Source organism: Syngnathus acus, chromosome 1 (genome assembly GCF_901709675.1).
Source record: "Syngnathus acus chromosome 1, fSynAcu1.2, whole genome shotgun sequence".
NCBI classification, from domain to species: Eukaryota; Metazoa; Chordata; class Actinopteri; order Syngnathiformes; family Syngnathidae; genus Syngnathus; species Syngnathus acus.
Window position 1 is genome coordinate 12,072,016 of NC_051087.1, and position 14,871 is coordinate 12,086,886.

General features: G+C 39.5%; 1 protein-coding gene across 4 annotated transcripts in view; it reads right to left on the reverse strand.

Annotated features, from left to right (window-relative positions):
• Window positions 1–14,871, reverse strand: part of rptor (regulatory associated protein of MTOR, complex 1) — a 99,301-nt gene that overhangs the window by 21,622 nt on the left and 62,808 nt on the right. For all 4 annotated transcript variants that reach the window (XM_037259348.1, XM_037259331.1, XM_037259340.1 and 1 more), the window contains exons 22-26: window positions 14,576–14,694; window positions 8,402–8,505; window positions 8,099–8,276; window positions 7,915–8,025; window positions 3,346–3,451 (exon numbers count right to left, since the gene is read on the reverse strand). In XM_037259348.1, coding sequence (XP_037115243.1) covers window positions 3,346–3,451; window positions 7,915–8,025; window positions 8,099–8,276; window positions 8,402–8,505; window positions 14,576–14,694 — 618 coding nt within the window. The remainder of the gene's footprint in view (window positions 1–3,345; window positions 3,452–7,914; window positions 8,026–8,098; window positions 8,277–8,401; window positions 8,506–14,575; window positions 14,695–14,871) is intronic.

Here is a 14,871-nt window from a genome sequence, read left to right on the forward strand (position 1 = left end):
GCCAGTAGTTACCAATAAAATTGGAATACAGAATTGTCACATAATACAGAGCAGTAATCATGGTGAGATTATTCAGACTCTCGTGGCTCCAGTAATGGTGAGAGCAGCACATATAATAACTATATATAACTACTTTGCTTTTGTTAGCATGTGACGAGGGGGAAAAAAACAAATTGTGCATGCCAAATAGTACAGGACACAAGCCGAGACATTTTGCAAGGAGAAGTGCCAAGAGAGGTACAACTGACATAGCCTGAAGTTCACAGTCTCATGTTGTCATAGCAACAACACATTTGGCCAGTCTGTCCTGGAGTATACCTCTTGAGGCTCCCATAACAAGACAAAAAAGAATAACGAAAAATCTATGATGACTTCATTCTTGATGCAGTTGTGGTTGATTTGAGTAGCCTGAGGCAAAAGCAGACACATCTCTTTGAAAAATCATCTCCAATGACTTTTTTTGTAGTTGTGGAGGTTGATGTTCTTGACAAAATACAAAATCCCCTGCTGGATTTTCATACGTTTTGATGAAGAACGTAATTTTGTTTTTGCATTGAGGGGGGGGATCAAGCAGAATACATATAAGTTTATTTTCTTTAGTTCATAGCGTTCTTTCGCTCTTTGCCAATCTCACTTGCTCACATTGCCTCTCCTTCCGTCTGAGGAACTCTCCCTTCTCTGACTCCTCTCATCTTATTTCTCTCTGAGGGGGACATAGACTGAATGAGGGCAACCCTAAAAACAACGAGGAAAGGGGGATGGAGGCACAAGAATTATTTATTTATTTTTAGCAGGTATTCCGGAAGAAAAGGCTGAATGAGCCTCGGCCGTGACGTAAATCGAATCGTAACTGTGTAAGATAGGAGCTTACACAGTGACGTAGGTGTTGTTAGTCATTTTGCAGGTGTGTGTGTGTGTGGGGGGGGGGGGGGGGGGGGGGGGTTTAGGGTTATAAAAAAAACATTACTTGCAGGGAAACTCACACCTCAGACACATTCGTGTACGTATGTGTGAAGGGGAGTCCTATGACTCATGAGTGAATTTGGTTGTGAGAGGACTTAAATAACTCCAGAAATCACAGTCTCTATCAATGGTAGATATGACCAAAGGGATACAATTACATCTGAACATAACCTGAAAGTAATACGTCAAAGGAAATGGAATAAGTGTGACCATTTTGTTATGCATAGAGGGTAAGAGTATTTTTCCAGTGATAGATGAGGAATACACATGGGCATACTTTGTATAAGTGAGGGTCAAATTTTTCAATCCTTCTGCTCCAACAAATTAGTCTCACTAAGGTTTCAAGTATGTCAATGGGTGTGACCATTTATTTATACTTTTCTTAATTATTTACACAATTGTTCCCCTCACTCCAGAATTGTCTCCCATTGTCACACTCGAGCTTTGTTATTCAGACAGGTCTTCGGGCAATTCTCTCATTTAACTTTAATTGTGCAGTTTAGCCTTAAGATACAAGCTCAAATCATTACGTGACCACACTTGTGACTCAAAACACTCGTTGCTCAAATCATCTTTCCTGACTGACATGAATGAAAAGTTATTTTCCTATTCCACAGCCCCCAACAAAAACAGACAATTTTGTGTGATTGTTTTTGTTTAAATAGGCAACAAAAACATTCTATAATATTGCACTATAACTATTAATGACATAATTAAATATAATGTAAAGAATTAAATAGGCTATGCATCAGCTCCACTTTAATTCTTTGTGCTGTTCCCGCTTGATGTTCCTGCCTTGGCCACTAAGGAGGCAGTATAATATATTCCGATAGACAAATGAAAAATAGTACATTTGCTTTTACTAATGTAAATGACTCAGTAGCATGCTGTTATGTTTATAATTTTTTCATAAAGGATAAAGCAAATATGCTTGTGAGTATTATCTTTCAACATATGTTGCGCCACCGTTCATGTTAAAAAAAATCCACTGCTTCTAAAACTACTGATGCTAACAGCTGCTTTAGGATGTCATTGGTGTTTTACATTGTTTGTTAGCATCAAGCTAAGTGGGCTTTCATAAGATTAAAGATTAAAGATTAAAGTCAAAGCTATGGACTTGTTTTAAGTACACATGGAATTATTTTTGTTTAATGTTTAGGTTGATAGTACTGTAAACTTAAACTGGATGTAGGGGTAGGCAACGACAGAAAAAATGATAATCACAATTGTTTTGATTGATATTGGAATCATGATTATAAATCCCAATTTCAAAAAGTAATATTTATTCAACTACCAAAACTTAAACAATCAAAACTACCATCATAGCCTCATGCACATTCATTCTTGGCACATTTTCTTTCTAACTTTCTTGTTTTCTTCTTGCAAGAGCACTTTATTCTTGAACACTGGATCCCTTTTGTACAAATCATCACTACGGTACAGTACAAAATAACCTTGCATATATTTTGTGAAATTCAAGCCTCTTGCATTTTCATTGTGTTGCAGCCAAACCTTTGCTGTGTTGCATCTTTGCACTCATTCAAACCATGAATATGCATACCTCTTAGTACTTTAGCTAATTTATTTGATCGTTTTTGTCATTTTCTTTTAATTTTACAATTCTTGTGACTTACTGGGCTAACCTGGGACCTCTGTATCATATTTTGAGCTTTATTGTGTGGCAATGTGTGATGGTATGACAAAAATCGTTGAAATCCTAACTTCGAGTGTCTAACCAGAAAATAAATTCGCAACAAATTAAAATATGAATAACGTAAAAAGAAATACTTATTTTTTTCATTGCCCATGAAAAATGCATAGTAAATATTTATCAATGAAATTTGGGGTTGACAAAATAATTAAAAACTAACTGAATCCCTAATGCATTTCATTGGGCGACAATTATAAGCTCCATCCATTCATGGATGGATGGAGTTTGTAACTGTCTCGTGTCTCAATTGGACTCTTGAAGATGAGTGATTAAAATGGATTAGCACTCATCTTGAACCCTGGAATATTCTGATCAGTCGACTTCAACAAAACATGAAATATCGGCTTTATTTTTCCCCCATATGGTGAACGTTCTTCCACACAGAGATGAAGAAAAAAACTTGCAAGAGTATTACCTTATTTTATTTCCTTATATTGAATGATATTTCATGGCACACTAGCACTTAATTGGCCGCAAGACAAGCGATTTCCATCTTTGTGCTTTGTGCACACATTATAGGCTTTAGATTACCTCGTCTATCAAATCTGCTTTTTATTATGTATGAGATCAAGAGTTTTGTAATGACAAGAAGAGAAACATTTCTTTCATAAAACCATTGGATTTGAGCTTGTAAACGAAGGAATAGATGAATTTGAGAGAAAGCGACTGACCTCTTTGTGTGATGCTTCTGCTTTGCCGTTTGACACGAGCATTTCTTAGAAATCTCCACTGCCGCTCCATCCTCACCTGACTCTGCAAGTCGTGCTCTTCTGGGATCTGACAGTATGAAGACAAGGAGAAGGAGTGAGCAATAACACGTTGCGTGAAAGAACAAATTGTCGTGCATTAAAATGCAAGCAATCTTACGAGTGACATAGTAAAGTTATTTTTTATAATGAAACTCTTTTTACAACTATGTTCTATTACTTGAGTTTGTACCAGTAAAGTACCTCTAAGCTGGTTTGTTAAGAGCTAATTTACTGACTATCACATATGAATGATGCAACATGTTGCCATATTGGCAATTTCTAGTATAGAATGGAACAGCTGAATGGTATGACAGATACAGCATGTACTGGACGTACCCCGACTGGTATAAACTGGCCAACAACAAAAAGTTTATGCAGACAATTACTGAGGTTTTATGATTCACTGTCACTGACTCATGGATACAAATAAAAGTACTTGGACAAAGTTTAGTATCTTTTTTGCTTTGCAGTCTTTGACTGTAGTCAGCAGTTTCTTTGCAGGAGATGCTTGTCTGGCCTTCACGATACAGCCACATTTACTTGCTGCTTCTTTGTGAGTTTTGCTGCCTTCACTTTTGTCTCCAGTTAGTGAAAAACATCTTCTATAAGGTTGAGATCAAATGACTGACTCGACCATTGAAAAATGTTCCATTTATTTTCACAGTAAAAGCTTGAAGAAAATGCAGTTGCAGAGTGAAAGTTTCCATGTTTACTGACACAGAGGTTAAAACGACCAGAACATTTCATTAGAGTTACAGCCACAAATGCATTTTTTAAGTGCTTATGAAACTTACTTTGCAGCATTCTTTTAAAATATTAGTGACACAGTTATGTCACAACACATTCTCACAGGAAAGCCAGCTGCACTAACAAAGAAAAACGAAAATAAAAAAACCCAACAACCTTTGAATACAATTTAACAGTGAATACAGAAAAGAAAATCCTACTGTACAACAGATAGCCAATGTTTTTGAGTGCCAGGTATTAGGGTTTACAGATTATCTTGATCGTATGATTATGTTGGAATGTAACCTGTAATAATTAACCTAGCTTGTCCTGTCTTAACAAAAGTAGTAGAACAAAGTGCTAAGATCTTTTGAACTGATTGACTAGCAGAGGAAGCAATCAAAGTTGCTTTGTTTACACAACGTCGTAAAAGACCCCCTGCTCTGCTTTGATCAGCAGGCCAGGGGCTTCAACCCCATCCTGTCCACTCATACCCCCACTCTGTTTCTCTCAATAAAAACGCTCCTGCAAGAGGCCTGGGCCAGACCTCATTCGATCATCGCTGCACGCACAGCGACGAATGGCCTCTCCACCTGCAGGTGTCTAAAAGGACTTACTTGTCTCCCGTGTGGTTCTTGCAAAATAAGTTAGAGTGAGCACCACCCTAACAAGGGTTCCTACACATTTGACTTTTTCCACTCCGTAATTACCATCCTATTTTTTCTTTTCGTTAACAACAATTCCACTTGAGTAATTATATGTGCATCTGATTCTTTATATGTTGCCAAATAATTCATATATCAGGATTAATGCCTGCTGAGGTACACAAATATTAGGGATTAATGGTCAACATGGCATCATACGTCTGTGTCTGATTCGCCTATTTTAGTAAGTAGGTAAGTAGTTATACATGTAACTGTCGTTTGTGTTTTATACATGGTGAGATGATGACCTTGCAATCCACACTCTCCAAAAGTGGACATACTGTACATACATTTCATCCCGTGCTGCTGATGCTGAGATATGTTAACCCGTGCTCAGACTTTGAAGTGTGCTCATGCACACATACAGGATTTGTAACCGAGTGACGTTTTATGACAGCACTCAAAATTTTGCAGAGGCAGCGTAATTTCCTTTGCGAGTACTTTTACTAACCCTTCACGCTACATCTTTCCTATCCAATCATCCGTCTGCTTTCCTCATCTACTGCAGCCACTTCAGACTCCGCCTTCTTCCACTGCAGTGCGCATTGGATTTAGTTGACAGTCTCCATCTGCATCTTTAAGCTTCAACAATACTTGTTCACAGGGTCAGACTCAACTTTTATTTTGAAGGCCAGAGTGGCTGGCTGGCTCTCTTTTTTTAGCCAAATTTGGCAAGCGTGGGCTGATCAATAAAACCAAAATGTTGTGGCTATTGTGGTATGTACAAAAGGTAGTTGAAGCCACAATACAGCAGCGGAGAAACACAGAGAGAAAATATTCTGTCATGATGCCGAAAGCCTCCAGCGCTGCAAATAAAACGCTGCCCTCCGCCTACCTTTCACCAATATAACTTGATAAGCTTCGATGCTTAAAATATTGTGGCGCTAAAAAATACTTAAACAGCAACAATAGTCCCCTTGGTCATATACTACTGTTGTGAGATATTGTGGTTGTATTTCCACTGTGAGCGTGTAGTGTAACACAAGGGTGGGCAAACGTTTGAGTTGTGTGCTACAATGGGTTCCAAAATTTGAAATTTTGAGAGAGCGTTTGGGCCGCATATACTACAGTGCCCTCTGTTAGTCTCATACCACAGTAAGCACACGCAAATAAACCGGATATATTTACATTGTGCACTGGGGACTGCGCTTTTCAAATGTGCTCTAGTACATTTGTGTTAATGAATATGCACATGCAGTGTTTACACACTATTTGGCACAATACTAGGAGAGAAAATGTAATTAGAGAAAAAAAAAAAAGCACAGAGTGATCTATCAAACCTGAATACTACATCAGTTTTTTCTTCAATTGATGGCGCACAGTTAAAGAAATGATTTAAATAAGATTAATGACATCAAACATTCAAAACATATACCATAGTTTCTGGAGAATAAATCGCGTCCGATTATAAACGGCACCAGCTAAAATTAGGGGAAAATCCTGTTTTGTTCAAATATAAGCAACACTGGACTAAAATCCGCAGGTTTTCTAACCGTAGGCTTTTTGCGGTGTCACTTGGACCGCAGGGCTTCGTCTGCCCATATGACACGAATGGCCAATGGGAACATGTTGATCTGTGTCCATGCAGTGGATTGGCTTAGCAGTTCTAACAACATTTTATCTCAGCCTGCCGCACTTTATTCACTCCGTCTGCGTCAACATATCAGCAGCACCTCAGACTTGCACTTCATTACACACATACTATCACGTCTCCGCTCCTTGAGTGCCAAGCGGAGTAGAACTGCGTGTCTGCTTGTCACTCCCGATCGGATTGTCCTGTTTGCCCGTCATAAAATCTAAAAAGCACTGTCGTCCAGCATTTGGGACAGCGGCCGGCAATGAGCACTAAGCGCAGGGCGTGCCTCTGAGCAATGTGTGGATGCCCTCGCGCTGGGCTGCCGAGGTGCGTCAGCCAGTTAGCACCGCAAGAGCGAAGCGGAGCCGTGACACATTTACACTTTAAAATGTTTAAATGTTTAAAAATACAATAAAGTGTTTAAAAATAAAATTATAAAACAGTCTGGTGCGGATGTGCTCACGCTGGGCCGCGTCAGTCGGCCAGCACGAAAGAGCAGAGAGGAGCCGCGACACTTTAAAATGTTTTAAAGAGTGTTTAAAATACAATGACATATTTAAAAGTACAATAGAGTGTATAAAAATAAAATTATAAAAGTCTTGTGCGGATGTGCTCGCGCTGGGCCGCGTCAGTCGGCCAGCACGCAAGAGCAGAGAGGAACCGTGACACTTTAAAATGTTTTAAAAAGTGTTTAAAATACAATAATGTATTTAAAAATACAATAGAGTGTATAAAAATAAAATGATAAAAGTCTTGCGCTCATTTGTTTAATTGATTGATAATTCTCTTATTTGATAGCCTCAGTGCATTTGTTTTCACCTTTGATTTTACTAACACTTTTCAGGCTGTTGTCACTCATGGACATAGCCTTTTACATGTACATGAGCACTGTCTCTGTCTTCCCTTTTATCATTATTGATAAACTCAAATAATTCCTTCTCTGCGGAAATTTATTTTGGCAAGAGTGAATCGTGTATTAAGAACATTAAAACGGACAGAAGCTCAATATTAGATGACAAACATTACAGCGGCTGTCCATGGTAAAGCATTCCTTTAATCTTTAATTTCTCTCGGGAGGAAATTAAGTTATGGAAGTCAAGGAGTTCAATTATTCAGAAAAGTCATCATGTACTACCAGCAGGCACTTTCTCACACTGTGACTGGTCCCTCCGCTGCAGTCTTCAGGAGAATTTATCTGAATATCAGAATATCTTTTAAAGAGCTCATGAGTGGCTCAATTGCCTTTGGCACTATGGTAAAATATATGACAAATGTATTTTAATAACTGAATAGTGATTGTCATGCTTGGAAGTGGAAAATTGATGAAAAGATTTGCAAGAACTCAATAGAGCAATAACCTGTTGTTTATACTGACATACACTGACTTAGTTGTATTACAAGATGATGAAATGTAAAGATGTGACAAGATGTGGCAAAAAGATATGGGTGAGCAAGATAGAGGGACGAAATAGATATAGGCACTACCTTTGTCACTGGCTGAGCAAAGTACTTGGCACTCCAATCACATAGACCCGTTTGTAAGGCGGCGCTGATGTAGTTTCTGTGACCACAAGGCTCGTCTCCATCCTCAGCGGCCTGAACAAACAAATTGAAAATCATATAAGCATGTTATGCAAAGTCTCAAACGCATAACGGTCAAATCATGTACCTGCTCAGGTCCCTTGTCAAACATTTTACGAGTGCGGGGAAACTGGTGTGAATGGGGCGCCTGTCCTCCAAGTGTGGGTGTGTAAGGAGGGCGTGTGGCAGGTTGATCTCTGGTTGGGGGTTTGGGTACCTCGTTGGTCAGACTTGAGCTGCTGGTGCTGGGCATGGGAGGGGAGCCACTAGAGGGAGACATAAAGTAAAGCCAACATAGAGATTTGTTTTGAAGACTATCGAGTTGTATTCATTTCGGTCAAACTATGTTTTTGGGTTCAAATTTACTGAGGTCTCATGTTGTGTTCCTTACCCTGCTTGATGAATATGGGTGCCTTTGCTGGTGGGGCTGGCTGGAGCGGACTGGGTGAGAGACCCAGAATCCAGAATTCTCTGAGGGCGAGCATTCATCATTGCCTGTGGAAAGGGTTTGGTTAAAGCAAAAATAGCGAGTGGATTTGACATAAAATAAAAGCAAGCCCCTTAAATAAACAAATTAGGTAGGTAGGTAGGTAGGTAGGTAGGTAGGTAGGTAGGTAGGTAGGTAGGTAGGTAGGTAGGTCGGTCGGTCGGTCGGTCGGTCGGTCGGTCGATCGATAGATATTTAGCTAGATAGATAGATAGATATTTAGCTAGATAGCCAGGTAGACAGAAGCCAAATTAGCAGCTAATGACTTGGCACTGAGGCTGAACAAAGTTGTAATGCAAAAGACCCACTTTTTAAACTGTGTCCAAAGCATTGTCAAAGTCTAAAGCAAAGCAGAGCTGCAGTGTTCCCCTTATTTACATATGCTACTAGCATTTGCTTCTCATAAAATAAAATAAAATAAAATAAACATTGGATGTTTACGTGGGGAAGGGGGCATCTCTGTTTGGTGATGTCATACGCCACATCGCCGTGGTTTGATTATGTGTTTAAGCTATATTCAATAGTTCTGGGGTTGGATTTGTGCAGTTCAAGTGTCATTGAAAGTTTTTACTTTTCAAAGACAAGCTCACGTAGCCAAGATTCAGCATCAAATGGGTTTTAACACACTTCAATCAATGTAGGATTGCACTGCCACAAACACGAAGCTGTATTATAAATATTTAAATTACTTCATTGAGCTAAATTTGGTAACCAACACACAGACGTAGGAACGCGTTGCTGTGCAATTCCTCACTACAGCAACAAAAATGATCATTGTTCAGTTGACGTTTCTCTGATATTATCACTAAAAATTGAGCATTATCATCAATGCAGATGCAGAATTTTTGGTCCATTGTCTCAGACTGCAAGTAGTTATAATGTTGTGGCTTGTGTATGCTAAAACAATTCACCCAGTGATGAGCCAGGAGCATCCAAGATTTCTTGATCAAGGATACCTCGACAAAGTCATGGGGGACTGATGACTGAATCTGCAACCACTTGACCACCTGACACATGATGTTATGCAGCACACAAGTGCTCTATGCGCTTAGAAATTGAATGGCTTCATCCTTGTTTGCTGACATTCAGGTATAACTATCTTCATCAATCGGTGTTTGCCACAGCCGTTTAGCATAAAAAAAAAAGTTTTTATTGAATTAAAATTCTATGGGGAGACCACCAAGATTTAAACAGAATAAGGCATTTCAAAGGCATCACTGTATATTTGATCAGGCTGGACGGATCAAGATTACAGATGCTGTATGGATAAAGTGCATCCCACTTGTCAATATAATCAGTGGATGAAAGGGCAGCATTAAAGTTTGCCTAACTTTCTAGAACTCTATCTCATTAAAAAGAGCAGGTAATATAAGCTCATCCTCATGGCTATACACGAGGGAGGTGGAAACCTAATAAAGATGTTCGAAGCAAAGCATTCCTGATGAACAGCAGAGATGGAACAAAAACTGTGCTGGATGAATGTAGTTAACTCGCGCAAACACATTTTACTAGCAGGCATTGCCGTTAATTTGATTTCTATGGTAATTGAAAAATTGCTGCAGCTTTATTTTGTTTGCGCGTTTGTCTGGAGGGAGAAGGAGGTAGATACTGCTTTTCTTAGCCATAAAAACATGTCAGTTGCCGAGGTTAGCGATTCCATCAAGGAGTCATTGGAAATGGTACCAAACAGCAGTAGGTCAAGTCAACAGACTAATTATGGAAACTGCTTCTGACACTGAGGTAAAACATCTTTCCTACTCCCCAAGAACAAGATAAAAAACATACAGAGAAAAGTGAGTAGGTGCACATGCAAGATACTGAAGACCAGCAAACAGTGAGTGAGTGAGTGAGTGAGTGAGTGAGTGAGTGAGTGAGTGAGTGAGTGAGCGAGTGAGTGAGTGAGCGAGTGAGTGAGCTGCAAACTGCACCCCAGAAAGCATGCTGAGAAACTGTTTTCTACAGGCGAAACCCCACTGAATGTTACTTTTGGGGCCCATTTGATGAGTAAACAAAATAAATACAGTTGCATTGACTGGACCTCCATGATATTTAGTTCTTTCTGAAGTCAAGAGAGCGTGGTGTAAATGTTATCGTCTCATCACTTTGTGTAGCATGTTCATGAATTATCAATCGTTATGGATGGTGAAAATGTGGTAAACAACATGCTAATGTAATGCAAAGGCTCTAAGCTTTGTTGGCTAACGGTCGGAAATGGGATATGAGGGAATTACCTCATTAGCAGGAAATGGGGGAGTGGGTGGGGGGGTGTAGGGGAATCACTTTGAACAGCTGCTTTGCTGCTTATTGTGATGGCTTTGCTTCGCCCTTTCAACCTGCATCTTCTCACTTCCTCTCTCATTAGTTGGTGAGAAAGTGATTAAATTGAGCAAACATTTGTTTGTGCACACATCATTTGATAATAAGGGCTCTGAAAGGACAGAAATACAAAAGCTAATGCCATATTAAAAAATGATTGACATATTCCTTTTCAATTCTTTAACTAACCAGGTCTTGGGCATTGGTCAAGGCAAAGACTGGACAGGACAAGGCAATTTGGTGAGGAAAACAAGCATAAACTCAATACAAGTACGATTTCTGTTGCATTCAGCAAGAGGAATTGGAGAGTTCAAGGCCCAAAAGTCATTATCTCACGACTGCGAGCATTCATTCCCTTGCCATACAAACCAAGTGTGAGAGAGAGAGAGAAAGAGTCCAACAAAATCTTTTCAACTAGGGCTCCTTTGATGTGAAACTTATCAAAAATGGATTATATTCTATATCATAATGCACATTACAATTGAGAAGGAAATAAAAAAAGGATTTAAAAAAGGATTTAATAAAAAAAGCTAAATGCTTTTACCCAACTGCAATTGGGCAGAACAACTGAGCTATTCAAAAGGATTTAATGCTTTCATCATTTGGAAGTAAGTCAATGCTAATTGACTGTTGACCTTGTTCTCTTTGCCAGAAATCAATACAGTTCAAGCCCAACTAAAAGGCCATGCTAACACTTGTGAACTTGAGTGAGTGTTGTAATTACGTTATCTTTGCAGCACAATGCTGCAATAATAATGAGAAAATGTTCAGTGTCAGTGGGACTTTCTTGCATCCCATGAATTCCTTGTTTAGGTCTTCCTTCCGTACAGAAACGTCCTTAAAAACTGGCTTAAAAAAAAAAAACTCCTGCGAGTGTGAAGACCTTGCCTTCAGCATTGTTGGCGAATGGGTAAAAGAGCACAGAAGAAAACTACGTGTGCCAATTTCATTTGGGCAAAGACGGATGCAAGCGTGACGCACGCACGCATTAAGGTGCATTCAAAATATTTTTTAGATTGCGTAGTGGAGGTCTCAGGATGTGTGAACTCAACATCTCTTTTGACCCATCCATCATGACTCAATGTAATACACACAGAGCTAAAATGTAAATCTGTAATAGCTGCTGTCAAAGTAGACGTTTCTAAACATGCTGACATTATCATTCATATGCAAACAATACAAAAAAAGGAGAACATACACGTGTATGTCTCATTCATTCAGAAATTGGAATTCACATTTATTGTGACCTGTGGAGATATTGTACATTGTTCAGACTATAAAACTAACCAAGAGGACAATTACTTGTGTACTGAATGCGGAAAATAATTACAGCTACGAGTGACCAGTTTTTTTAAGTGGTGACATTTTAGGAAAAGCACAAAATGAATCCTTGTGATGAAGTACTTTGGGATATGGGGGCTGCAGACAGAGCCACTAACCCTACAGTATGGGTTCAGTGCGGTGTAGTGCAATAGGTGGTAGGAGAGAGCGCCGCCTAGGTTAGTGGTTAATCTCATTTTGTTGTTTCATTTCAGTCCATTTGGGAGGGCTACTACTGAAAGGCTACTCATCTGAAGTTAACAGGGGGAACAATTGGTCGCAAACAATACATCTTTCCTCTGCATGTGGATGAGCAGTGGCCAATAATGGTAAACATGGCTCCTTGGGTTTCCACAGCCTCTTTCCACTGCTAGGCTATGCCAAGCCTGGGGGAGTCATTGGTTCTTAATTGCCTTTACACAAATGTTTTTTACAGACAGAAAATGCCAGTGAGCGGAATGTGCGTATGTGCTAGAAACAGATTTTGCACAGAAAAACCATGGGGGAAAAATTTGAGTAAAAGTTGCTGATACACTAACACAACTAGTGAAAATGTTTTTAAGATGAAACGAAATGTAATTTTAACACAACAAAAAGACAAAGAGGAAAAAAGCAAATGATACATATTTTTTTTAGTAATTGAGAGAGTATTTTAATTACCGTAATTCCCGGACTATAAGCCGCTACTTTTTGCGAAAGCTTTGAACCATGTGGCTTGTCGTCCAGTGCGGCGTATCTATGGAATTTTCGGGATTTTTGTAATGACTAATACACTTATACACTCATAAAAAGGCTGTGGACCGCTGTTGTGCGGCACCGCTTTGCTGGGCGGAGGAATATGTGACCAGACACACGGTCACTGGGGAGAAGAGTGGTGTGTTGATCGCATGTCTGTCCGCCAGGCAAATAGTGCCGTATAACTGACACAAAGAAGAGACAGAACGAGATCAAGACGGACATTACTGAAGAAAGGAAGCTTTTATACAGAAACGCTCATTGTGGGGGACAAAAGAAATGCATATGATGCTGCTTTTAAGTTAAAGGCAGTCGATTTAGGTCTTAACGAAGGAACTAGAGATGCTCATGCACTGTAGAGGTTTCCTCCAGTCACTAGAGGGCACTAGGCTATTGTCGATGATATCTTGTTGCGTCACTCTTTTCTTTCTTTCCTGGTCACGTCTACTCTGGAGCTATATGTGTAGTTTGTATCACATTGCCAACTTTACCCCTGTAAGTGGTCCCATTTTATTTATTATTAGTTGTGTGTTGCTAGTGTTCCCTGCACATTAAGTTTATTATGGTCGTGACTGAGATTTATACATGCTTGTATGTTTGCAGAGCTCCTTCATCTCTGTCAATAAACATCGTTAATAAAAGGTATGCGTCCCCAAAGAAGCATGTCTTTTCTGACAATATTCTTTGTGTATATTCTCTTAAAAATGCTAATGAAACATTAAAAAACACTGCGGTAGACTAGCACATGGAACAGTCTAACAACATTAGTGTAAAAAAAATCTTTATTCAATAGGTCAGAAAACTGCAATCACTCGCCAACAAAAATATGTGCACGTCTACTTATGCCCACAGCAATCTATAAAAAATATGTCAATGATCGCCTGTGTATTTTGTATTTTATGGACTAAGTGCTTTCCTCATCAAATGACAGACATAAGCTTCAGGAGTTTGCACCGTGCCATAAAATCGGTAGTATCGGTGCGAAGCTTTCGGACGTTAATGTGTGCATAGGTAAGGATGTCAACAAGTTTGGGTGACAATTGATAGCAGTTTTTCGGCCTTTACTTTTTGTAGATAACGGGTCTAGCGCATCCCTGGTATAATCACAGTAGCAAGTGAGAATGGATAATTACATTGGGGTCGCCAATTTAAGCGCCACTTGAAGCTATTTCATAAAAATCCCACAGGAGCCACAAACCCTTCGGAACACTAAATTGTTTATTTATTTATTTATCTTCATTTCTGCTTCAGACACCCGCTGAATCAGGTGGCCCGTATGTCAGTGCAGTAACCACAATGGATGAATATGAATAGTGATGATTTGTAAAATTGAGTTAGAATGACATAATGGAATCACTAGCGTTAATACAGTGAGTTCTGACTTGATATACCTCCAAGGAGCAAGTGAATGAGACATCTTCACAAATGGCTTCATTTTGCCACATGTTGTACGGCTGCAGCGTCAACGTACTCAAGATATTGTAAATATGTAGTAAATGTTGTCTATGATAATATTTACCAGCCGTTGCCAAAAAAGGTCCCTTTCGAGTGACTGGGAGTGGCTGTGCTGCACGAATAGAGCATGGTAGCATCTAACACAAAGCAAAGCATGGGTGTGGTGGCCATCGGGAATTTCGGGAGATTCCCGAATGGCCGCTCCATTTCAGGCTGCACCCCAAAACTCTCATAAACTCAAACACAACATACCTTGTATGCGATGCAGTTGAGGACCTTCATTGCCAAGTCAGATACTTCAGGAAAAGGGTCTGCAGCAAGGTGTAGAAGCACTCTCCAGATTTGAGTGTAAACACTGTTGAAGGACACACCTAAAAATAGAAAGAGGAAACGTATGAAGGACTGAGTCCAACAGATGGAAATATTTCAAACATAATGTGGTCCGTTAAAAAACACAGCAATAGAGCCCACAGACTCTCTCCAGTGTGACCACACATCACTCCTATCCAAGTTCATTACCACAGCAGCTAACAGCCACACAGTAATCC